General features: G+C 41.4%; 1 protein-coding gene across 1 annotated transcript in view; it reads right to left on the reverse strand.

Annotated features, from left to right (window-relative positions):
- LOC137379810 (lipoxygenase homology domain-containing protein 1-like) overlaps window positions 1-26768 on the reverse strand; it is a 302018-nt gene that overhangs the window by 113577 nt on the left and 161673 nt on the right. Inside the window, exons 14-16 of the mRNA XM_068051579.1 lie at window positions 8587-8747; window positions 8356-8432; window positions 4583-4779 (exon numbers count right to left, since the gene is read on the reverse strand). Of these exons, the coding sequence (XP_067907680.1) occupies window positions 4583-4779; window positions 8356-8432; window positions 8587-8747 (435 nt within the window). The remainder of the gene's footprint in view (window positions 1-4582; window positions 4780-8355; window positions 8433-8586; window positions 8748-26768) is intronic.

The raw sequence follows: 26768 nt of genomic DNA on the forward strand, positions 1-26768 counted from the left end.
TATTTTTTTTCGTGTGATTGGTAAAAACTTTTCGTTCCTTTTCCGTTTATCTAAGTTAAGACTAACTTAAGCTTATGTTTGAAAATGGCAGGAGATCTCAGACCCGTGTTATGCTCCTCTTGCTCAATGTGGGAGCTCAGGGACACAGCTGATGTCCCTGACTCCTTCACGTGCTGGAAGTGTGTCCAGCTGCAGTTCTTGTTAGACCGCGTGACGGCTCTGGAGCTGCGGATGGACTCACTTTGGAGCATCCGCGATGCTGAGGAGGTCGTGGATAGCACGTTTAGTGAATTGGTCACACCGCAGATTAGGATTGCTGAGGGAGAAAGGGAATGGGTGACCAAAAAGCAGAGAAAGAGCAGGAAGACAGCGCAGGTGTCCCCTGCGGTCATCTCCCTCCAAAACAGGTATACCGTTTTGGATACTGTTGAGGGAGATGGCTCACCAGGGGAAGGCAGCAGTAGCCAGGTTCATGGCACCGTGGCTGGCTCTGCTGTTCGGAAGGGCGGGAAAAAGAGTGGAAGGGCTATAGTCATCGGGGATTTGATTGTAAGGGGAGTAGATAGGCGGTTCTGTGGTCGAAAACGAGACTCCCGAATGGTATGTTGCCTCCCAGGTGCACGGGTCAGGGATGTCTCAGATCGGCTGCAGAACATTCTGAAAGGGGAGGGTGAACAGCCAGTTGTCATTGTGCACACAGGTACCAATGATATAGGTAAAAAGCGGGATGAGGTCCTACAAGCAGAATTTAGGGAGTTAGGAGCCAAGTTACAAAGTAGGACCTCAGAGGTAGTAATCTCAGGATTGTTACCAGTTCCACGTGATAGTCAGAGTAGAAATGAAAGAATAGTCAGGATGAATGCGTGGCTTGAGAGATGGTGCAGGAGGGAGGGGTTCAGATTTTTGGGACATTGGGACCGGTTCTGGGGGAGGTGGGACTATTACAAATTGGACGGTCTACACCTGGGCCGGACTGGAACCAATGTCCTTGGGGGTGCTTTTGCTAACGCTGTTGGGGGGGGTTTAAACTAATGTGGCAGGGGGATGGGAACCAAATGAGGTCAGTGGACAGTAAGGAGGTAGTAACTAAAGCCTGTAAGGAACTAGATAATGAAGTCAGCGTGACTAAGGGAAAGAGTAGACAGGGAGCAGAAGATGAACGCAAAGGGACTGGTGGTCTGAGGTGCATTTGTTTTAATGCAAGAAGTGTAGTAGGTAAGGCAGATGAACTTAGGGCCTGGATTAGTACCTGGGAGTATGATGTTATTGCTATGACTGAGACTTGGTTGAGGGAAGGGCATGATTGGCAACTAAATATCCCAGGATATCGATGCTTCCGGCGGGATAGAGAGGGAGGTAAAAGGGGTGGAGGAGTTGCAGTACTGGTCAAAGAGGATATCACAGCTGTGCTGAAGGAGGGCACTATGGAGGACTCGAGCAGTGAGGCAATGTGGGCAGAACTCAGAAATAGGAAGGGTGCGGTAACAATGTTGGGGCTGTACTACAGGCCTCCCAACAACGAGCGTGAGATAGAGGTACAAATATGTAAACAGATTATGGAAAGATGTAGGAGCAACAGGGTGGTGGTGATAGGAGATTTTAATTTTCCCAACATCGACTGGGATTCACTTAGTGTTAGAGGTCTAGATGGAGTAGAATTTGTAAGGAGCATCCAGGAGGGTTTTCTACAGCAGTATGTAAATAGTCCAACTCGGGAAGGGGCCATACTGGACCTGGTGTTGGGGAATGAGCCCGGCCAGGTGGTTGAAGTTTCAGTAGGGGACTACTTTGGGAATAGTGATCACAATTCCGTAAGTTTTAGAATACTCATGGACAAAGACGAGAGTGGTCCTAAAGGAAGAGTGCTAAATGGGGGGAAGGCCAACTATACCAAAATTCGGCAGGAGCTGGGGAATGTAGATTGGGAGCAGCTGTTTGAAGGTAAATCCACATTTGATATGTGGGAGGCTTTTAAAGAGAGGTTGATTAGCGTGCAGGAGAGACATGTTCCTGTGAAAATGAGGGATAGAAATGGCAAGATTAGGGAACCATGGATGACAGGTGAAATTGTGAGACTAGCTAAGAGGAAAAAGGAAGCATACATAAGGTCTACGAGGCTGAAGAAAGACGAAGCTTTGAAAGAATATCGGGAATGTAGGACCAATCTGAAACGAGGAATTAAGAGGGCTAAAAAGGGTCATGAAATATCTTTGGCAAACAGGGTTAAGGAAAATCCCAAAGCCCTTTATTCATATATAAGGAGCAAGAGGGTAACTAGAGAAAGGATTGGCCCACTCAAGGACAAAGGAGGAAAGTTATGCGTGAAGTCAGAGAAAATGGGTGAGATTCTAAACGAGTACTTTGCATCGGTATTCACCGAGGAGAGGGACATGACGGATGTTCAGGTTAGGGACAGATGTTTGATTACTCTAGGTCAAGTCGGCATAAGGAGGGAGGAAGTGTTGGGTATTCTAAAAGGCATTAAGGTGGACAAGTCCCCAGGTCCGGATGGGATCTATCCCAGGTTACTGAGGGAAGCGAGAGAGGAAATAGCTGGGGCCTTAACAGATATCTTTGCAGCATCCTTAAACACGGGTGAGGTCCCGGAGGACTGGAGAATTGCTAATGTTGTCCCCTTGTTTAAGAAGGGTAGCAGGGATAATCCAGGTAATTATAGACCGGTGAGCCTGACGTCAGTGGTAGGGAAGCTGCTGGCGAAGATACTGAGGGATAGGATCTATTCCCATTTGGAAGAAAATGGGCTTATCAGTGATAGGCAACATGGTTTTGTGCAGGGAAGGTCATGTCTTACCAACTTAATAGAATTCTTTGAGGAAGTGACAAAGTTGATTGATGAGGGAAGGGCTGTAGATGTCATATACATGGACTTCAGTAAGGCGTTTGATAAGGTTCCCCATGGTAGGCTGATGGAGAAAGTGAAGTCGCATGGGGTCCAGGGTGTACTAGCTAGATGGATAAAGAACTAGCTGGGCAACAGGAGACAGAGAGTAGCAGTGGAAGGGAGTTTCTCAAAATGGAGACGTGTGACCAGTGGTGTTCCACAGGGATCCGTGCTGGGACCACTGTTGTTTGTGATATACATAAATGACTTGGAGGAAAGTATAGGTGGTCTGATTAGCAAGTTTGCAGACGACACTAAGATTGGTGGAGTAGCAGATAGTGAAGGGGACTGTCAGAGAATATAGCAGAATATAAATAGATTGGAGAGTTGGGCAGAGAAATGGCAGATGGAGTTCAATCAGGGCAAATGCGAGGTGATGCATTTTGGAAGATCCAATTCAAGAGTGAACTATACAGTAAATGGAAAAGTCCTGGGGAAAATTGATGTACAGAGAGATTTGGGTGTTCAGGTCCATTGTTCCCTGAAGATGGCAACACAGGTCAATAGAGTGGTCAAGAAGGCATACGGTATGCTTTCCTTCATCGGACGGGGTATTGAGTACAAGGGTTGGCAGGTCATGTTACAGTTGTATAGGACTTTGGTTCGGCCACATTTGGAATACTACGTGCAGTTCTGGTCGCTACATTACCAAAAGGATGTGGATGCTTTGGAGAGGGTGCAGAGGAGGTTCACCAGGATGTTGCCTGGTATGGAGGGCGCTAGCTATGAAAAGAGGTTGAGCAGATTAGGATTATTTTCATTAGAAAGATGGAGGTTGAGGGGGGACCTGATTGAGGTGTACAAAATCATGAAAGGTATAGACAGGGTGGATAGCAAGAAGCTTTTTCCCAGAGTGGGGGATTCAATTACTAGGGGTCACGAGTTCAAAGTGAGAGGGGAAAAGTTTAGGGGGGATATGCGTGGAAAGTTCTTTACGCAGAGGGTGGTGGGTGCCTGGAATGCGTTGCCAGCGGAGGTGGTAGACGCGGGCACGATAGCGTCTTTTAAGATGTATCTAGACAGATACATGAATGGGTAGGAAGCAAAGAGATACAGACCCTTAGAAAATAGGCGACATGTTTAGATAGAGTATCTGGAGAGGCGCAGGCTTGGAGGGCCGAAGGGCCTGTTCCTGTGCTGTAATTTTCTTTGTTCTTTATTATTTGATCTTATTGAATGGCGGAGCAGGCTCGAGGGGCTGAATGGTCTACTTCTGCTCCTAATTCGTATGTTCATATGCTCGTACAGATGATCGTATGTTCGTATGTAAATTTGGACGTTGCTGAATATTTAATCTTTGAAGGAAAGCAGTGGTGTAGTGTTTAAGACAATCAGCTCGAAGTATCTGTTACCCATATTATTGATCAAATGCTTAATACACTTGCATGACAATTGTCCGTCCATCATGTTAGTCCATTTAAAATAAATGAGTTAACGGTTGCATTAAAACAGAAGACAAAAAAAACATACAATTCATTGAGTGTTTGTTCACAAATATGGCCAATGATAATTTATAGGTTTATAGTGTGAAATTGCTCATGTATCCAACCGAGAGAAGATGGCGATCTTGGGCACAATGTTGTCATTCACTGGATAAATTCCAAGCTGGAATGTAGTTAGTCAGCAAGTTAGAAAATAGCTCAGAGGCACGTTCCACAATTAACACCAACATGTACTTACTTTTCCGATATCCATTGTGTCAATGATGAAAACATCCACACGGCCTTGTTCAAAGTAATTTCCCAGGTCATTGTCAGAGATGGCTAGGGAATGCTTGCTGGTGTCTCCCTTCTCTCCGTATAGTTTGATGAAAACTTTTGAATCACTACTGGCTCCAGACACACTTCCTGTCTTCACTATGATATGGTAACGAATATCTGAAAATTCCATCCGTGGAACAATACTTAATGAAAGATTACAACTTCATAGGTTCAACAGGGAAAAAAAAGCGAGACTTGCATTTATATAATGTCTTACATGACCTCAGGATTTCCCAAAGTGCTTTAAGAATAGCTGCTTAGGCCACTCATTGCCTGGTTAACTGGACAAAGGATGGATTGCTCATCTACTGTGCCTTTGTATCTGAAAATTGCAAGTGGAAATCAACAACCTGTATAATTAACTATTGGAAGATCAAAGCCATTTTCTTTGATCCCCAGCACATACTCTGTTGCCTAGCCCTGGCCATGTTCTGAGGCTGAAACAGCCCTTTCGCAAACTTGAAGTCCTTTTTGACCCTGAGTTGAGCTTCTGACTCCATATCCTCTCCATTACCAAGACCCCCAACATCCAAAACCTGAACCTACATTGGCTCCTGGTCTGGCAATACTTCAATTTTTAAATTCTCATCCTTGTTTATGAATTCCCCCATTGGCTAGCCCCTCCCTATCTCTGTAACCTCCAACAGTACTACTATACTCCAAGATAGGAACATAGGAGCAGGAGTAGGCAATTCAGCCCATCGAGCCTGCTCCGCCATTCAATACGATCATGGCTGATCAACCACTTCAATGTCTTTTTCCTACATTATCCCCATATTCCTTTATGTTATTGGTATTTGGAAATCTGCCAATCTCTGCTTTAAACATACTCAATGACTGAGCTTCTGCAGCCCTCTGATGCCTGTGTTTGTCCAATTTCGGTCTTTTGCACATCCCTCCAATTTTAATCACTTCGCAATTGGTAGCCGTGTTTTCAGCTGACAAGGCCCTAAGCTCTGGAATTCTCTTCCTAAACCTCTGCCCCTTCTCTATCTCTTTCTCCCTCTCCACCCTTAAGACATTCTTTAAAACTTACCTCTTTGGTCACAGGTGCGAAAATCCCCTTATGTGGCATACCAAATGCTGTCTGATAAGTGCTCCTGGGAAGTGCCTTGGAATATTATATAAATGCAGGCTGTTGTTGTTGGACTCCAATTTACAGATTTAAGCAAAATCTCACCAGTTTCAGGTGGATGGGCTCTTCACCCATTTAAAGGCATTAGGTGTGCTTTGGGCATTAATGGAGAGGCCCAGGTGCACCTCCCCCTCACTCCCACATGTTCAGTTGCTGCCTGCCCATATTTTGGCTGAGTAACAGGGGGCTGGCCAACTGTTGAAAATCAGCCACATGGTGTAATTTAAACTCAGTTTCCTGGCGCTGGAAGCACACAAATTTGCAGAGTGAGTGGGTTCAGGCTGCACTGAGGACTTGCGATGGGACTACACGGGGCAGGATTTTCCCTGCAGGTTTCTGGACCCCAATGTCAGGGTCAAATGGGTGTCAGAAGCCCACTCTGTGGGGGAAATAGTCAACCAGAAAGATGGAGGCGTCCTCTCAGCAACTTCTTTAAACTTTAAAATAAAAAATGCCCTGAGTAGCCGGGCCACCGTTGTGAAGGGGAACCTTTTCACAGGGTGGCCTGCGGCTGCAGCTGAAGTCAGGCAGGCGGAGAAGGCCTCAAAGCCTGCCTGGAGTGCTGACCACCCCGGGCTCCCGCTGGGATGCCGCCTCCAGGCAGCTATACTGTGCCCAGTTGCCTCCGGGGACCCGGAGGCCAACTGGAAAATTCCACCACTTGCCCTTCCATTCCCCCATCTGCCTCTGAAAAAATGGCCCAGGGTGCGATGGTGTTGGGAAACTAGCTCGCTGACTGGCTGTGCAGATTTTTGGGCCCACCCGCCACGTGCTCACCCCCATTGTGGGCAAAAAATCCTTCCAGTGGAATATGGTTTGAGAAACAGAAGGAGCAGAGAGGCAAAGAGTCTATTGTGCTTCAAAGCTGTCACACAGTCCAATATAACATGACAGTTGTGTTTTCAGAATAGTCCATCTGGGCTTTTAGCAGCAACCATGCTGTACAAGCTTAGATTCTATAATAACCTGGAGAAGCTTTTATTACGATTTGCAATAAGGTGACACTTCCCCATTAAATTGATACGCTTCACTGTGGGCACATCTCTTTAAATGACAATTTCCCACAGAGGTGGCACTATCCCTTAAAAAAAATTCTCCATCAAAGGCACCCTCCCTATTGAAGTGACCAAGCCCCATTTTTTTATTCATGGGATCTGGGCATCGCAGGCTAGGCCAGCATTTATGCCCCATCGCTAATTGAGAAGGTGGTGGTGAATCACCTTCTTGAACTGCTGCAGTCCATGTTGTGCAGGTACACCCAACAGTGCTGTTAGGAAGGGAGTTCCAGGATTTTGACCCAGCGACAGTGAAGGAACGGCGATATAGTTCCAAGTCAGGATGGCGTGTGACTTGGAGGGGAACTTGCAGGTGGTGGTGTTCCCTTGCATCTGCTGCCCTAGTCCTTCCAGGTGATGAAGTCGTGAGTTTTCAAGGTGCTGTCTAAGGAGCCTTGGTGCATTGCTGCAGCGCATCTTGTAGACACTGCTGCCACTGTGCGCCGGTGCTGGAGGGAGTGAATGTTTGAGGATGGGGTGCCAATCAAGCGGGCTGCTTTGTCCTGGATGGTGTCGAGCTTCTTGATTGTTGTTGGAACTCCACCCATCCAGGTAAGTGGAGAGTGTTTCATCACACTCCTAACTTGTGCCTTGTAGAGGGTGGATAGGCTTTGGGGAGTCAGGAGGTGAGTTACTCGCTGCAGGATTCTTCTGACCTGCTTTTGTAGCCACGGTATTTATATGGCTACTCCAGTTCGGTTTCTGCTCAATGGTAACCCCCCGGATGTTGATAGTGGGGGATTCAGCGATGGTAAAGCCATTGGATGTCAAGGGGAGATGGTTAGAATCTCTCTTCTTTGACATAGTCATTGCCTGGCACTTGTATGATGCGAATGTTACTGACCATTTATCAGCCCAAGCCTGGATATTGTCCAGGTCTTGTTGCATTTCTACATGGACTGCTTCAGTATCTGAGGAGGTGCAAATAGTGCTCAACATTGTGCAATCATCAGCAAACATCCCCACCTCTAACTGAAGGAAGGTCATTGATGAAGGAGCTGAAGATGGCTGGGCTTAGGACACTACCCGAACGAACACCTGCAGTGATGTCCTGGAGCTGAGATGATTGACCTCCAACAACCACAATCATCTTGCTTGGCGTTAGGTATGACTCCAACCAGTGGAGTGCTTCCCCCTGATTCCCATTGACTCCAATTTGCTAGGGCTCCTTGATGCCATACATGGTCAAATGCTGCCTTGATGTCAAGGGCAGTCACTCTTGCCTCATCTTTTGAGTTCAGCTCTTTTGTCCATATTTGAACCAAGGCTGTAATGAGGTCAGGAGCTGAGGTACCCTGGCGGAACCCAACCTGAGTGTCACTGAGCAGGTTATTGCTGAGCAAGTGCCACTTGATAGCACTGTCTACGACACCTTCCATCACTTTACTGATGATCGAGAGTAAACTGATGGGCAGTAATTGGCTGGGTTGGATTTGTTGGATTTATGGAGAAAGAAATTTGATTGACTCAAATTTACAAAGTTCCGACAAAATCCATACTTACTTTTAAGCATCTGTGCATCTCCTCGTGGAACCAGCTCCCGAACAATTTGACCATCATCTTCACCTTTATCCAGCCACCTGGCAATAAATAGGAGTTTATTTTTTGTTTTGCTAAAGCCTTTTTCGCTTGCGACTCCCATACACCATGCAGAAACACCCACATGTGCACAGATATGAAAACACAATAATGTTCTTCTTTAAGATGGATTCATTAGCATTTAAAAATAATAACCTGTAACACGGGAATTCCACAGCTTGAGATTCTGGAGCTCCTTCTTCTTTCACGACCACCTTGTCCAGGTACCAGCCACTGCTCCCACCTCTCCCATCATGTCCTATTCTCACCCTTGTCACTTTCTTGAGACTTACTGCCTCAATGATAAACTCATCTTCCTGCATAAAGGGAATACAACTAGACATTGATGGTTTGAACTTTTGACTGGGTAAATCAGAGTATAAACATAGTGATAGGATGAATCAGAATACAAACATAGAGTCAGGGTAAATCAGAGTACAAACATAGAGACAGGGTAAATCAGAGTACAAACAGAGAGACAGGGTAAATCAGAGTACAAACATAGAGTCAGGGTAAATCAGAGTACAAACATAGAGACAGGGTAAATCAGAGTACAAACATAGAGACAGGGTAAATCAGAGTACAAACAGAGAGACAGGGTAAATCAGAGTACAAACGTAGAGACAGGGTAAATCAGAGTATAAACGTAGAGACAGGGTAAATCACAGTACAAACATATAGACAGGGTAAATCAGAGTATAAACGTAGAGACAGGGTAAATCAGAGCATAAACGTAGAGACAGGGTAAATCAGAGTACAAACAGAAAGACAGGGTAAATCAGAGTATAAACGTAGAGACAGGGTAAATCAGAGTATAAGCGTAGAGACAGGGTAAATCAGAGTACAAACAGAAAGACAGGGTAAATCACAGTACAAACATAGAGACAGGGTAAATCAGAGTATAAACGGAGAGACAGGGTAAATCACAGTACAAACAGAGAGACAGGGTAAATCACAGTACAAACATAGAGACAGGGTAAATCAGAGTACAAACAGAGAGACAGGGTTAATCAGAGTACAAAGATAGAGACAGGGTAAATCACAGTACAAACAGAGAGACAGGGTAAATCACAGTACAAACATAGAGACAGGGTAAATCAGAGTACAAACAGAGAGACAGGGTTAATCAGAGTATAAACACAGAGACAGGGTAAATCAGAGTACAAACAGAGAGACAGGGGAAATCAGAGTACAAACAGAGAGACAGGGTTAATCAGAGTATAAACATAGAGACAGGGTAAATCAGAGTACAAACAGAGAGACAGGGGAAATCAGAGTACAAACATAGAGACAGGGTAAATCAGAGTACAAACAGAGAGACAGGTTAAATCAGAGTATAAACGTAGAGACAGGGTAAATCAGAGTACAGACAGAGAGACAGGGCAAATCAGAGTACAAACATAGAGACAGGGTAAATCAGAGTACAAACAGAGACACAGGCTCAATCAGAGTACAAACATAGAGACAGGGTAAATCACAGTACAAACCTAGAGACAGGGTAAATCACAGTACAAACATATAGACAGGGTAAATCACAGTTTCAACGTAGAGACAGGGTAAATCAGAATACAAAGATAGAGACAGGGTAAATCAGAGTACAAGCAGAGACACAGGGTCAATCAGAGTACAAACATAGAGACAGGGTAAATCACAGTACAAACAGAGAGACAGGGTAAATCACAGTACACACATATAGACAGTGTAAATCAGAGTATAAACGTAGAGACAGGGTAAATCAGAGTATAAACGTAGAGACAGGGTAAATCACGATACAAACATAGAGACAGGGTAAATCACAGTGCAAACATATAGACAGGGTAAATCAGAGTACAAACAGAGAGACAGGGTAAATCAGAGTACAAACAGAGAGACAGGGTAAATCACAGTACAAACACAGAGACAGGGTAAATCAGAGGACAAGCAGAGAGACAGGGTAAATCAGAGTCCAAACATAGAGACAGGGTAAATCAGAATACAAAGATAGAGACAGGGTAAATCACAGTATAAACGGAGAGACAGGATAAATCAGCGTACAAACATAAAGACAGGGTAAATCAGAATACAAACATAGAGACAGGGTAAATCACAGCACAAACATATAGACAGGGTAAATCACAGTACCAACATATAGACAGGGTAAATCAGAGTATAAACGTAGAGACAGGGTAAATCAGAGTATAAACGTAGAGACAGGGTACATCAGAGTATAAACGTAGAGACAGGGTAAATCACGATACAAACATAGAGACAGGGTAAATCACAGTGCAAACATATAGACAGGGTAAATCAGAGTACAAACGGAGAGACAGGGTAAATCACAGTACAAACAGAGAGACAGGGTAAATCACAGTACAAACATAGAGACAGGGTAAATCAGAGGACAAACATAGAGACAGGGTAAATCAGAGTACAAACAGAGAGACAGGGTAAATCAGAGTATAAACGTAGAGACAGGGTAAATCAGAGTACAAACATAGAGACAGGGTAAATCACAGTACAAACAGAGAGACAGGTGAATCAGAGTACAAACATAGAGACAGGGTAAATCAGAGTACAAACAGAGAGACAGGTAAATCAGAGTACAAACAGAGAGAAATGGTAAATCAGAGTATAAACGTAGAGACAGGTAAATCAGAGTACAAACATCGAGACAGGGTAAATCACAGTACAAACATAGAGACAGGGTAACTCAGAGTACAAACAGAGAGACAGGGTAAATCAGAGTACAAACAGAGAGACAGGGTAAATCAGAGTATAAACGCAGAGACAGGGTAAATCAGAGTACAAACATAGAGACAGGGTAAATCACAGTACAAACATAGAGACAGGGTAAATCAGAGTACAAACAGAGAGACAGGGTAAATCAGAGTACAAACAGAGAGACAGGGTAAATCAGAGTATAAACGTAGAGACAGGGTAAATCAGAGTACAAACATAGAGACAGGGTAAATCACAGTACAAACATAGAGACAGGGTAAATCAGAGTGCAAACAGAGAGACAGGGTAAATCAGAGTACAAAGATAGAGACAGGGTAAATCACAGTACAAACAGAGAGACAGGGTAAATCACAGTACAAACAGAGAGACAGGGTAAATCAGAGTACAAACAGAGAGACAGGGTTAATCAGAGTATAAACATAGAGACAGGGTAAATCAGAGTACAAACAGAGAGACAGGGGAAATCAGAGTACAAACATAGAGACAGGGTAAATCAGAGTACAAACAGAGAGACAGGTTAAATCAGAGTATAAACGTAGAGACAGGGTAAATCAGAGTACAGACAGAGAGACAGGGCAAATCAGAGTACAAACATAGAGACAGGGTAAATCAGAGTACAAACAGAGACACAGGCTCAATCAGAGTACAAACATAGAGACAGGGTAAATCACAGTACAAACATAGAGACAGGGTAAATCACAGTACAAACATATAGACAGGGTAAATCACAGTTTCAACGTAGAGACAGGGTAAATCAGAATACAAAGATAGAGACAGGGTAAATCAGAGTACAAGCAGAGACACAGGGTCAATCAGAGTACAAACATAGAGACAGGGTAAATCACAGTACAAACAGAGAGACAGGGTAAATCACAGTACACACATATAGACAGGGTAAATCAGAGTATAAACGTAGAGACAGGGTAAATCACGATACAAACATAGAGACAGGGTAAATCACAGTGCAAACATATAGACAGGGTAAATCAGAGTACAAACAGAGAGACAGGGTAAATCAGAGTACAAACAGAGAGACAGGGTAAATCACAGTACAAACAGAGAGACAGGGTAAATCACAGTACAAACATAGAGACAGGGTAAATCAGAGGACAAACAGAGAGACAGGGTAAATCAGAGTATAAATGTAGAGACAGGGTAAATCAGAGTACAAACAGAGAGACAGGGTAAATAAGAGTACAAACATAGAGACAGGGTAAATCAGAGTACAAACAGAGAGACAGGATAAATCAGAGTATAAACGTAGAGACAGGGTAAATCAGTGTACAGACAGAGAGACAGGGTAAATCACAGTACAAACAGAGAGACAGGGTAAATCAGAGTATAAATGTAGAGACAGGGCAAATCAGAGTACAAACATAAAGATTGGGTAAATCACAGTACAAACATAGAGACAGGGTAAATCAGAGTACAAACAGAGACACAGGGTCAATCAGAGTACAAACATAGAGACAGGGTAAATCACAGTACAAACATATAGACAGGGTAAATCAGTGTATAAACGTAGAGACGGTAAATCAGAGTATAAACATAGAGACAGGGTAAATCAGAGTACAAACAGAGAGACAGGTAAATCAGAGTACAAACAGAGAGAAATGGTAAATCAGAGTATAAACGTAAAGACAGGTAAATCAGAGTACAAACATCGAGACAGGGTAAATCACAGTACAAACATAGAGACAGGGTAAATCAGAGTACAAACAGAGACACAGGCTCAATCAGAGTACAAACATAGAGACAGGGTAAATCACAGTACAAACATAGAGACAGGGTAAATCACAGTACAAACATATAGACAGGGTAAATCACAGTTTCAACGTAGAGACAGGGTAAATCAGAAGACAAAGATAGAGACAGGGTAAATCAGAGTACAAACAGAGACACAGGGTCAATCAGAGTACAAACATAGAGACAGGGTAAATCACAGTACAAACATAAAGACAGGGTAAATCACAGGACAAACATAGAGACAGGGTAAATCACAGTACAAACATACAGACAGGGTAAATCAGAGTATAAACGTACAGAACGGGTAAATCGGAGTATAAACGTAGAGACAGGGTAAATCACGATACAAACACAGAGACAGGGTAAATCAGAGTACAAACAGAGAGACAGGGTAAATCAGAGTACACACAGAGAGACAGGGTAAATCAGAGTACAAACAGAGACACAGGGTCAATCAGAGTACAAACATAGAGACAGGGTAAATCACAGTACAAACATAGAGACAGGGTAAATCACAGTACAAACAGAGAGACAGGGTAAATCAGAGTACAAACAGAGAGACAGGGTAAATCAGAGTATAAACGTTGAGACAAGGTAAATCAGAGTACAAACGTAGAGACAGGGTAAATCACGATACAAACATAGAGACAGGGTCAATCACAGTACAAACATAGAGACAGGGTAAATCAGAGTACAAACAGAGAGACATGGTAAATCAGAGTACAAACAGAGAGACAGGGTAAATCACAGTACAAACATAGAGACAGGGTAAATCAGAGTACAAACATAGAGACAGGGTAAATCACAGTACAAACATAGAGACAGGGTAAATCAGAGTACAAACAGAGAGACAGGGTAAATCAGAGTATAAACGTAGAGACAGGGTAAATCAGAGTACAAACATAAAGACAGGGTAAATCACAGTACAAACATAGAGACAGGGTAAATCAGAGTACAAACAGAGAGACAGGGTAAATCAGAGTACAAACATAGAGACAGAGTAAAACACAGTACAAACAAAGAGACAGGGTAAATCACAGTACAAACATCGAGACAGGGTAAATCAGAGTACAAACAGAGAGACAGGGTAAATCAGAGTACACACAGAGAGACAGGGTAAATCAGAGTACAAACATAGAGACAGGGTAAATCACAGTACAAACATCGAGACAGGGTAAATCAGAGTACAAACAGAGAGACAGGGTAAATCAGAGTATAAACGTTGAGACAAGGTAAATCAGAGTACAAACGTAGAGACAGGGTAAATCACGATACAAACATAGAGACAGGGTCAATCACAGTACAAACATATAGACAGTGTAAATCAGAGTACAAACAGAGAGACATGGTAATTCAGAGTACAAACAGAGTGACAGGGTACATCACAGTACAAACGTAGAGCCTGGGTAAATCAGAGTACAAACAGAGAGACAGGGTAAATCAGAGTACAAACATAGAGACAGGGTAAATCACAGTACAAACATAGAGACAGGTTAAATCAGAGTATAAATGTAGAGACAGGGTAAATCAGAGTATAAATGTAGAGACAGGGTAAATCAGAGTACAAACATAAAGACAGGGTAAATCACAGTACAAACATAGAGACAGGGTAAATCAGAGTACAAACATAGAGACAGTGTAAAACACAGTACAAACATAGAGACAGGGTAAATCAGAGTACAAACACAGAGACAGTGTAAACCAGAGTACAAACAGAGAGACAGAGTAAATCAGAGTACAAACATAGAGACAGGGTAAATCACAGTACAAACATAGAGACAGGGTAAATCACAGTACAAACATAAAGACAGGGTAAATCAGAGTATAAACGTAGAAACAGGGTAAATCAGAGTAGAAACGTAGAGACAGGGTAAATCACGATACAAACATAGAGACAGGGTAAATCACAGTATAAACGTAGAGACAGGGTAAATCAGAGTATAAACGTAGAGACAGGGTAATTCACGATACAAACATAGAGACAGGCAAAATCAGAGTACAAACAGGGAGACAGGTAAATCAGAGTATAATCGCAGAGACAGGTAAATCAGAGTACAAACATCGAGACAGGGTAAATCACAGTACAAACATAGAGACAGGGTAAATCAGAGTACAAACAGAGAGACAGGGTAAATCAGAGTACAAACAGAGAGACAGGGTAAATCAGAGTATTAACGTAGAGACAGGGTAAATCAGGGTACAAACATAGAGACAGGGTAAATCAGAGTACAAACATAGAGACAGGGTAAATCAGAGTACAAACAGAGAGACAGGGTAAATCAGAGTACAAACATAGAGACAGGGTAAATCACAGTACAAACATAGAGACAGGGTAAATCACAGTACAAACATCGAGACAGGGTAAATCAGAGTACAAACAGAGAGACAGGGTTAATCAGAGTATAAAAGTAGAGACAGGGTAAATCAGAGTACAAACAGAGAGACAAGGTAAATTGCAGTACAAACATAGAGACAGGGTAAATCAGAGTACAAACAGAGAGACAGGTAAATCAGAGTACAATCGCAGAGACAGGTAAATCAGAGTACAAACATCGAGACAGGGTAAATCACAGTACAAACATAGAGACAGGGTAAATCAGAGTACAAACAGAGAGACAGGGTAAATCAGAGTACAAACAGAGAGACAGGGTAAATCAGAGTATAAACGTAGAGACAGGGTAAATCAGGGTACAAACATAGAGACAGGGTAAATCAGAGTACAAACATAGAGACAGGGTAAATCAGAGTACAAACAGAGAGACAGGGTAAATCAGAGTACAAACATGGAGACAGGGTAAATCACAGTACAAACATAGAGACAGGGTAAATCACAGTACAAACATCGAGACAGGGTAAATCAGAGTACAAACAGAGAGACAGGGTTAATCAGAGTATAAAAGTAGAGACAGGGTAAATCAGAGTACAAACAGAGAGACAGGGTAAATCACAGTACAAACATAGAGACAGGGTAAATCAGAGTATAAACGTAGAGACAGGGTAAATCAGAGTACAAACAGAGAGACAAGGTAAATCACAGTACAAACATAGAGACAGGGTAAATCAGAGTACAAACAGAGAGACAGGGTAAATCAGAGTATAAACGTAGAGACAGGGTAAATCAGAGTACAGACAGAGAGACAGTGTAAATCACAGTACAAACAGAGAGACAGGGTAAATCAGTGTATAAACGTAGAGACAGGGCAAATAAATGTACAAACATAAAGACTGGGTAAATCACAGTACAAACATAGAGACAGGGTAAATCACAGTACAAACATAGAGACAGGGTAAATCACAGTACAAACATAGAGACAGGGTAAATCAGAGTACAAACAGAGAGACAGGGTAAATCAGAGTACAAACAGAGAGACAGGGTAAATCAGAGTATAAACGTAGAGACAGGGTAAATCAGAGTACAGACAGAGAGACAGGGTAAATCAGAGTATAAACGTAGAGACAGGGCAAATCAGAGTACAAACATAAAGACTGGGTAAATCACAGTACAAACATAGAGACAGGGTAAATCAGAGTACAAACAGAAACACAGGGTCAATCAGAGTACAAACATAGAGACAGGGTAAATCACAGTACAAACCTAGAGACAGGGTAAATCACAGTACAAACATATAGACAGGGTAAATCAGAGTATAAACGTAGAGACAGGGTAAATCAGAGTATAAACGTAGAGACAGGGTAAATCAGAAGACAAACATAGGGACAGATTAACTCAGAGTAAAAACAGAGACACAGGGTCAATCAGAGTACAAACATAGAGACAGGGTAAATCACAGTGCAAACAGAGAGACAGGGTAAATCACAGTACAAACATATAGACAGGGTAAATCAGAGTATAAACGTCGAGACAGGGTAAATCAGAGTATAAACGTAGAGACAGGGTAAATCACGATACAAACATAGAGACAGGGTAAATCACAGTGCAAACATATAGACAGGGTAAATCAGAGTACAAACAGAGAGACAGGGGAAATTAGAGTACAAACAGAGAGACAGGGTAAATCACAGTACAAACATAGAGACAGGGTAAATCAGAGGACAAACAGAGAGACAGGGTAAATCAGAGTACAAACATAGAGACAGGGTAAATCACGATACAAACATAGAGACAGGCAAAATCAGAGTACAAACAGGGAGACAGGTAAATCAGAGTATAATCGCAGAGACAGGTAAATCAGAGTACAAACATCGAGACAGGGTAAATCACAGTACAAACATAGAGACAGGGTAAATCAGAGTACAAACAGAGAGACAGGGTAAATCAGAGTACAAACAGAGAGACAGGGTAAATCAGAGTATTAACGTAGAGACAGGGTAAATCAGGGTACAAACATAGAGACAGGGTAAATCAGAGTACAAACATAGAGACAGGGTAAATCAGAGTACAAACAGAGAGACAGGGTAAATCAGAGTACAAACATAGAGACAGGGTAAATCACAGTACAAACATAGAGACAGGGTAAATCACAGTCCAAACATCAAGACAGGGTAAATCAGAGTACAAACAGAGAGACAGGGTTAATCAGAGTATAAAAGTAGAGACAGGGTAAATCAGAGTACAAACAGAGAGACAAGGTAAATTGTAGTACAAACACAGAGACAGGGTAAATCAGAGTACAAACAGAGAGACAGGTAAATCAGAGTATAATCGCAGAGACAGGTAAATCAGAGTACAAACATCGAGACAGGGTAAATCACAGTACAAACATAGAGACAGGGTAAATCAGAGTACAAACAGAGAGACAGGGTAAATCAGAGTACAAACAGAGAGACAGGGTAAATCAGAGTATAAACGTAGAGACAGGGTAAATCAGGGTACAAACATAGAGACAGGGTAAATCAGAGTACAAACATAGAGACAGGGTAAATCAGAGTACAAACAGAGAGACAGGGTAAATCAGAGTACAAACATGGAGACAGAGTAAATCACAGTACAAACATAGAGACAGGGTAAATCACAGTACAAACATCGAGACAGGGTAAATCAGAGTACAAACAGAGAGACAGGGTTAATCAAAGTATAAAAGTAGAGACAGGGTAAATCAGAGTACAAACAGAGAGACAGGGTAAATCACAGTACAAACATAGAGACAGGGTAAATCAGAGTATAAACGTAGAGACAGGGTAAATCAGAGTACAAACAGAGAGACAAGGTAAATCACAGTACAAACATAGAGACAGGGTAAATCAGAGTACAAACAGAGAGACAGGGTAAATCAGAGTATAAACGTAGAGACAGGGTAAATCAGAGTACAGACAGAGAGACAGGGTAAATCACAGTACAAACAGAGAGACAGGGTAAATCAGTGTATAAACGTAGAGACAGGGCAAATAAATGTACAAACATAAAGACTGGGTAAATCACAGTACAAACATAGAGACAGGGTAAATCACAGTACAAACATAGAGACAGGGTAAATCACAGTACAAACAGAGAGACAGGGTAAATCAGAGTACAAACAGAGAGACAGGGTAAATCAGAGTATAAACGTAGAGACAGAGTAAATCAGAGTACAGACAGAGAGACAGGGTAAATCAGAGTATAAACGTAGAGACAGGGCAAATCAGAGTACAAACATAAAGACTGGGTAAATCACAGTACAAACATAGAGACAGGGTAAATCAGAGTACAAACAGAAACACAGGGTCAATCAGAGTACAAACATAGAGACAGGGTAAATCACAGTACAAACCTAGAGACAGGGTAAATCACAGTACAAACATATAGACAGGGTAAATCAGAGTATAAACGTAGAGACAGGGTAAATCAGAGTATAAACGTAGAGACAGGGTAAATCAGAAGACAAACATAGGGACAGATTAACTCAGAGTAAAAACAGAGACACAGGGTCAATCAGAGTACAAACATAGAGACAGGGTAAATCACAGCGCAAACAGAGAGACAGGGTAAATCACAGTACAAACATAGAGACAGGGTAAATCACAGTACAAACATCGAGACAGGGTAAATCAGAGTACAAACAGAGAGACAGGGTTAATCAAAGTATAAAAGTAGAGACAGGGTAAATCAGAGTACAAACAGAGAGACAGGGTAAATCACAGTACAAACATAGAGACAGGGTAAATCAGAGTATAAACGTAGAGACAGGGTAAATCAGAGTACAAACAGAGAGACAAGGTAAATCACAGTACAAACATAGAGACAGGGTAAATCAGAGTACAAACAGAGAGACAGGGTAAATCAGAGTATAAACGTAGAGACAGGGTAAATCAGAGTACAGACAGAGAGACAGGGTAAATCACAGTACAAACAGAGAGACAGGGTAAATCAGTGTATAAACGTAGAGACAGGGCAAATAAATGTACAAACATAAAGACTGGGTAAATCACAGTACAAACATAGAGACAGGGTAAATCACAGTACAAACATAGAGACAGGGTAAATCACAGTACAAACAGAGAGACAGGGTAAATCAGAGTACAAACAGAGAGACAGGGTAAATCAGAGTATAAACGTAGAGACAGAGTAAATCAGAGTACAGACAGAGAGACAGGGTAAATCAGAGTATAAACGTAGAGACAGGGCAAATCAGAGTACAAACATAAAGACTGGGTAAATCACAGTACAAACATAGAGACAGGGTAAATCAGAGTACAAACAGAAACACAGGGTCAATCAGAGTACAAACATAGAGACAGGGTAAATCACAGTACAAACCTAGAGACAGGGTAAATCACAGTACAAACATATAGACAGGGTAAATCAGAGTATAAACGTAGAGACAGGGTAAATCAGAGTATAAACGTAGAGACAGGGTAAATCAGAAGACAAACATAGGGACAGATTAACTCAGAGTAAAAACAGAGACACAGGGTCAATCAGAGTACAAACATAGAGACAGGGTAAATCACAGCGCAAACAGAGAGACAGGGTAAATCACAGTACAAACATATAGACAGGGTAAATCAGAGTATAAACGTCGAGACAGGGTAAATCAGAGTATAAACGTAGAGACAGGGTAAATCACGATACAAACATAGAGACAGGGTAAATCACAGTGCAAACATATAGACAGGGTAAATCAGAGTACAAACAGAGAGACAGGGGAAATTAGAGTACAAACAGAGAGACAGGGTAAATCACAGTACAAACATAGAGACAGGGTAAATCAGAGGACAAACAGAGAGACAGGGTAAATCAGAGTACAAACATAGAGACAGGGTAAATCACAGTATAAACGGAGAGACAGGATAAATCAGCGTACAAACCTAAAGACAGGGTAAATCAGAATACAAACATAGAGACAGGGTAATTCACAGTACAAACATATAGACAGGGTAAATCACAGTACAAACATATAGACAGGGTAAATCCGAGTATAAACGTAGAGACAGGGTAAATCAGAGTATAAACGTAGAGACAGGGCAAATCACGATACAAACAGAGAGACAGGGTAAATCACAGTACAAAAATAAAGACAGGGTAAATCAGAATACAAACATAGAGACAGGGTAAATCACAGTATAAACATATAGACAGGGTAAAACACACTAAAAACATATAGACAGGGTAAATCAGAGTAGAAACGTAGAGACAGGATAAATCAGAGTACAAACATAAAGACAGGGTAAATCACAGGACAAACATAGAGACAGGGTAAATCACAGTACAAACATATAGACAGGGTAAATCAGAGTATAAAAGTACAGAACGGGTAAATCGGAGTATAAACGTAGAGACAGGGTAAATCACGATACAAACACAGAGACAGGGTAAATCAGAGTACAAACAGAGAGACAGGGTAAATCAGAGTACACACAGAGAGACAGGGTAAATCAGAGTACAAACAGAGACACAGGGTCAATCAGAGTACAAACATAGAGACAGGGTAAATCACAGTACAAACATAGAGACAGGGTAAATCACAGTACAAACAGAGAGACAGGGTAAATCAGAGTACAAACAGAGAGACAGGGTAAATCAGAGTATAAACGTTGAGACAAGGTAAATCAGAGTACAAACGTAGAGACAGGGTAAATCACGATACAAACATAGAGACAGGGTCAATCACAGTACAAACATATAGACAGGGTAAATCAGAGTACAAACAGAGAGACATGGTAAATCAGAGTACAAACAGAGAGACAGGGTAAATCACAGTACAAACATAGAGACAGGGTAAATCAGAGTACAAACATAGAGACAGGGTAAATCACAGTACAAACATAGAGACAGGGTAAATCAGAGTACAAACAGAGAGACAGGGTAAATCAGAGTATAAACGTAGAGACAGGGTAAATCAGAGTACAAACATAAAGAGAGGGTAAATCACAATACAAACATAGAGACAGGGTAAATCAGAGTACAAACAGAGAGACAGGGTAAATCAGAGTACAAACATAGAGACAGAGTAAAACACAGTACAAACAAAGAGACAGGGTAAATCACAGTACAAACATCGAGACAGGGTAAATCAGAGTACAAACAGAGAGACAGGGTAAATCAGAGTACACACAGAGAGACAGGGTAAATCAGAGTACAAACATAGAGAAAGGGTAAATCACAGTACAAACATCGAGACAGGGTAAATCAGAGTACAAACAGAGAGACAGGGTAAATCAGAGTATAAACGTTGAGACAAGGTAAATCAGAGTACAGACGTAGAGACAGGGTAAATCACGATACAAACATAGAGACAGGGTCAATCACAGTACAAACATATAGACAGTGTAAATCAGAGTACAAACAGAGAGACATGGTAATTCAGAGTACAAACAGAGTGACAGGGTACATCACAGTACAAACGTAGAGCCTGGGTAAATCAGAGTACAAACAGAGAGACAGGGTAAATCAGAGTACAAACATAGAGACAGGGTAAATCACAGTACAAACATAGAGACAGGTTAAATCAGAGTATAAATGTAGAGACAGGGTAAATCAGAGTATAAATGTAGAGACAGGGTAAATCAGAGTACAAACATAAAGACAGGGTAAATCACAGTACAAACATAGAGACAGGGTAAATCAGAGTACAAACATAGAGACAGTGTAAAACACAGTACAAACATAGAGACAGGGTAAATCAGAGTACAAACAGAGAGACAGTGTAAATCAGAGTACAAACAGAGAGACAGAGTAAATCAGAGTACAAACATAGAGACAGGGTAAATCACAGTACAAACATAGAGACAGGGTAAATCACAGTACAAACATAAAGACAGGGTAAATCAGAGTATAAACGTAGAAACAGGGTAAATCAGAGTAGAAACGTAGAGACAGGGTAAATCACGATACAAACATAGAGACAGGGTAAATCACAGTATAAACGTAGAGACAGGGTAAATCAGAGTATAAACGTAGAGACAGGGTAATTCACGATACAAACATAGAGACAGGCAAAATCAGAGTACAAACAGGGAGACAGGTAAATCAGAGTATAATCGCAGAGACAGGTAAATCAGAGTACAAACATCGAGACAGGGTAAATCACAGTACAAACATAGAGACAGGGTAAATCAGAGTACAAACAGAGAGACAGGGTAAATCAGAGTACAAACAGAGAGACAGGGTAAATCAGAGTATTAACGTAGAGACAGTGTAAATCAGGGTACAAACATAGAGACAGGGTAAATCAGAGTACAAACATAGAGACAGGGTAAATCAGAGTACAAACAGAGAGACAGGGTAAATCAGAGTACAAACATAGAGACAGGGTAATTCACAGTACAAACATAGAGACAGGGTAAATCACAGTACAAACATCGAGACAGGGTAAATCAGAGTACAAACAGAGAGACAGGGTTAATCAGAGTATAAAAGTAGAGACAGGGTAAATCAGAGTACAAACAGAGAGACAAGGTAAATTGCAGTACAAACATAGAGACAGGGTAAATCAGAGTACAAACAGAGAGACAGGTAAATCAGAGTATAATCGCAGAGACAGGTAAATCAGAGTACAAACATCGAGACAGGGTAAATCACAGTACAAACATAGAGACAGGGTAAATCAGAGTACAAACAGAGAGACAGGGTAAATCAGAGTACAAACAGAGAGACAGGGTAAATCAGAGTATAAACGTAGAGACAGGGTAAATCAGGGTACAAACATAGAGACAGGGTAAATCAGAGTACAAACATAGAGACAGGGTAAATCAGAGTACAAACAGAGAGACAGGGTAAATCAGAGTATAAACATGGAGACAGGGTAAATCACAGTACAAACATAGAGACAGGGTAAATCACAGTACAAACATCGAGACAGGGTAAATCAGAGTACAAACAGAGAGACAGGGTTAATCAGAGTATAAAAGTAGAGACAGGGTAAATCAGAGTACAAACAGAGAGACAGGGTAAATCACAGTACAAACATAGAGACAGGGTAAATCAGAGTATAAACGTAGAGACAGGGTAAATCAGAGTACAAACAGAGAGACAAGGTAAATCACAGTACAAACATAGAGACAGGGTAAATCAGAGTACAAACAGAGAGACAGGGTAAATCAGAGTATAAACGTAGAGACAGGGTAAATCAGAGTACAGACAGAGAGACAGGGTAAATCACAGTACAAACAGAGAGACAGGGTAATTCAGTGTATAAACGTAGAGACAGGGCAAATAAATGTACAAACATAAAGACTGGGTAAATCACAGTACAAACATAGAGACAGGGTAAATCACAGTACAAACATAGAGACAGGGTAAATCAGAGTACAAACAGAGAGACAGGGTAAATCAGAGTACAAACAGAGAGACAGGGTAAATCAGAGTATAAACGTAGAGACAGGGTAAATCAGAGTACAGACAGAGAGACAGGGTAAATCAGAGTATAAACGTAGAGACAGGGCAAATCAGAGTACAAACATAAAGACTGGGTAAATCACAGTACAAACATAGAGACAGGGTAAATCAGAGTACAAACAGAAACACAGGGTCAATCAGAGTACAAACATAGAGACAGGGTAAATCACAGTACAAACCTAGAGACAGGGTAAATCACAGTACAAACATATAGACAGGGTAAATCAGAGTATAAACGTAGAGACAGGGTAAATCAGAGTATAAACGTAGAGACAGGGTAAATCAGAAGACAAACATAGGGACAGATTAACTCAGAGTAAAAACAGAGACACAGGGTCAATCAGAGTACAAACATAGAGACAGGGTAAATCACAGTGCAAACAGAGAGACAGGGTAAATCACAGTACAAACATATAGACAGGGTAAATCAGAGTATAAACGTCGAGACAGGGTAAATCAGAGTATAAACGTAGAGACAGGGTAAATCACGATACAAACATAGAGACAGGGTAAATCACAGTGCAAACATATAGACAGGGTAAATCAGAGTACAAACAGAGAGACAGGGGAAATTAGAGTACAAACAGAGAGACAGGGTAAATCACAGTACAAACATAGAGACAGGGTAAATCAGAGGACAAACAGAGAGACAGGGTAAATCAGAGTACAAACATAGAGACAGGGTAAATCACAGTATAAACGGAGAGACAGGATAAATCAGCGTACAAACCTAAAGACAGGGTAAATCAGAATACAAACATAGAGACAGGGTAATTCACAGTACAAACATATAGACAGGGTAAATCACAGTACAAACATATAGACAGGGTAAATCCGAGTATAAACGTAGAGACAGGGTAAATCAGAGTATAAACGTAGAGACAGGGCAAATCACGATACAAACAGAGAGACAGGGTAAATCACAGTACAAAAATAAAGACAGGGTAAATCAGAATACAAACATAGAGACAGGGTAAATCACAGTATAAACATATAGACAGGGTAAAACAAACTAAAAACATATAGACAGGGTAAATCAGAGTAGAAACGTAGAGACAGGATAAATCAGAGTACAAACATAAAGACAGGGTAAATCACAGGACAAACATAGAGACAGGGTAAATCACAGTACAAACATATAGACAGGGTAAATCAGAGTATAAAAGTACAGAACGGGTAAATCGGAGTATAAACGTAGAGACAGGGTAAATCACGATACAAACACAGAGACAGGGTAAATCAGAGTACAAACAGAGAGACAGGGTAAATCAGAGTACACACAGAGAGACAGGGTAAATCAGAGTACAAACAGAGACACAGGGTCAATCAGAGTACAAACATAGAGACAGGGTAAATCACAGTACAAACATAGAGACAGGGTAAATCACAGTACAAACAGAGAGACAGGGTAAATCAGAGTACAAACAGAGAGACAGGGTAAATCAGAGTATAAACGTTGAGACAAGGTAAATCAGAGTACAAACGTAGAGACAGGGTAAATCACGATACAAACAGAGAGACAGGGTCAATCAGAGTACAAACATATAGACAGGGTAAATCAGAGTACAAACAGAGAGACAGGGTAAATCAGAGTACAAACAGAGAGACAGGGTAAATCAGAGTACAAACATAGAGACAGGGTAAATCACAGTACAAACATAGAGACAGGGTAAATCAGAGTACAAACAGAGAGACAGGGTAAATCAGAGTATAAACGTAGAGACAGGGTAAATCAGAGTATAAATGCAGAGACAGGGTAAATCAGAGTACAAACATAAAGACAGGGTAAATCACAGTACAAACATAGAGACAGGGTAAATCAGAGTACAAACAGAGAGACAGGGTAAATCAGAGTACAAACAGAGAGACAAGGTAAATCACAGTACAAACATAGAGACAGGGTAAATCACAGTACAAACATCGAGACAGGGTAAATCAGAGTACAAACAGAGAGACAGGGTAAATCAGAGTACACACAGAGAGACAGGGTAAATCAGAGTACAAACATAGAGACAGGGTAAATCACAGTACAAACATCGAGACAGGGTAAATCAGAGTACAAACAGAGAGACAGGGTAAATCAGAGTATAAACGTTGAGACAAGGTAAATCAGAGTACAAACGTAGAGACAGGGTAAATCACGATACAAACATAGAGACAGGGTCAATCACAGTACAAACATATAGACAGTGTAAATCAGAGTACAAACAGAGAGACATGGTAATTCAGAGTACAAACAGAGTGACAGGGTACATCACAGTACAAACGTAGAGCCTGGGTAAATCAGAGTACAAACAGAGAGACAGGGTAAATCAGAGTACAAACATAGAGACAGGGTAAATCACAGTACAAACATAGAGACAGGTTAAATCAGAGTATAAATGTAGAGACAGGGTAAATCAGAGTATAAATGTAGAGACAGGGTAAATCAGAGTACAAACATAAAGACAGGGTAAATCACAGTACAAACATAGAGACAGGGTAAATCAGAGTACAAACATAGAGACAGTGTAAAACACAGTACAAACATAGAGACAGGGTAAATCAGAGTACAAACACAGAGACAGTGTAAACCAGAGTACAAACAGAGAGACAGAGTAAATCAGAGTACAAACATAGAGACAGGGTAAATCACAGTACAAACATAGAGACAGGGTAAATCACAGTACAAACATAAAGACAGGGTAAATCAGAGTATAAACGTAGAAACAGGGTAAATCAGAGTAGAAACGTAGAGACAGGGTAAATCACGATACAAACATAGAGACAGGGTAAATCACAGTATAAACGTAGAGACAGGGTAAATCAGAGTATAAACGTAGAGACAGGGTAATTCACGATACAAACATAGAGACAGGCAAAATCAGAGTACAAACAGGGAGACAGGTAAATCAGAGTATAATCGCAGAGACAGGTAAATCAGAGTACAAACATCGAGACAGGGTAAATCACAGTACAAACATAGAGACAGGGTAAATCAGAGTACAAACAGAGAGACAGGGTAAATCAGAGTACAAACAGAGAGACAGGGTAAATCAGAGTATTAACGTAGAGACAGGGTAAATCAGGGTACAAACATAGAGACAGGGTAAATCAGAGT

This window comes from Heterodontus francisci, chromosome 1 (genome assembly GCF_036365525.1).
Source record: "Heterodontus francisci isolate sHetFra1 chromosome 1, sHetFra1.hap1, whole genome shotgun sequence".
Classification (NCBI taxonomy): Eukaryota; Metazoa; Chordata; class Chondrichthyes; order Heterodontiformes; family Heterodontidae; genus Heterodontus; species Heterodontus francisci.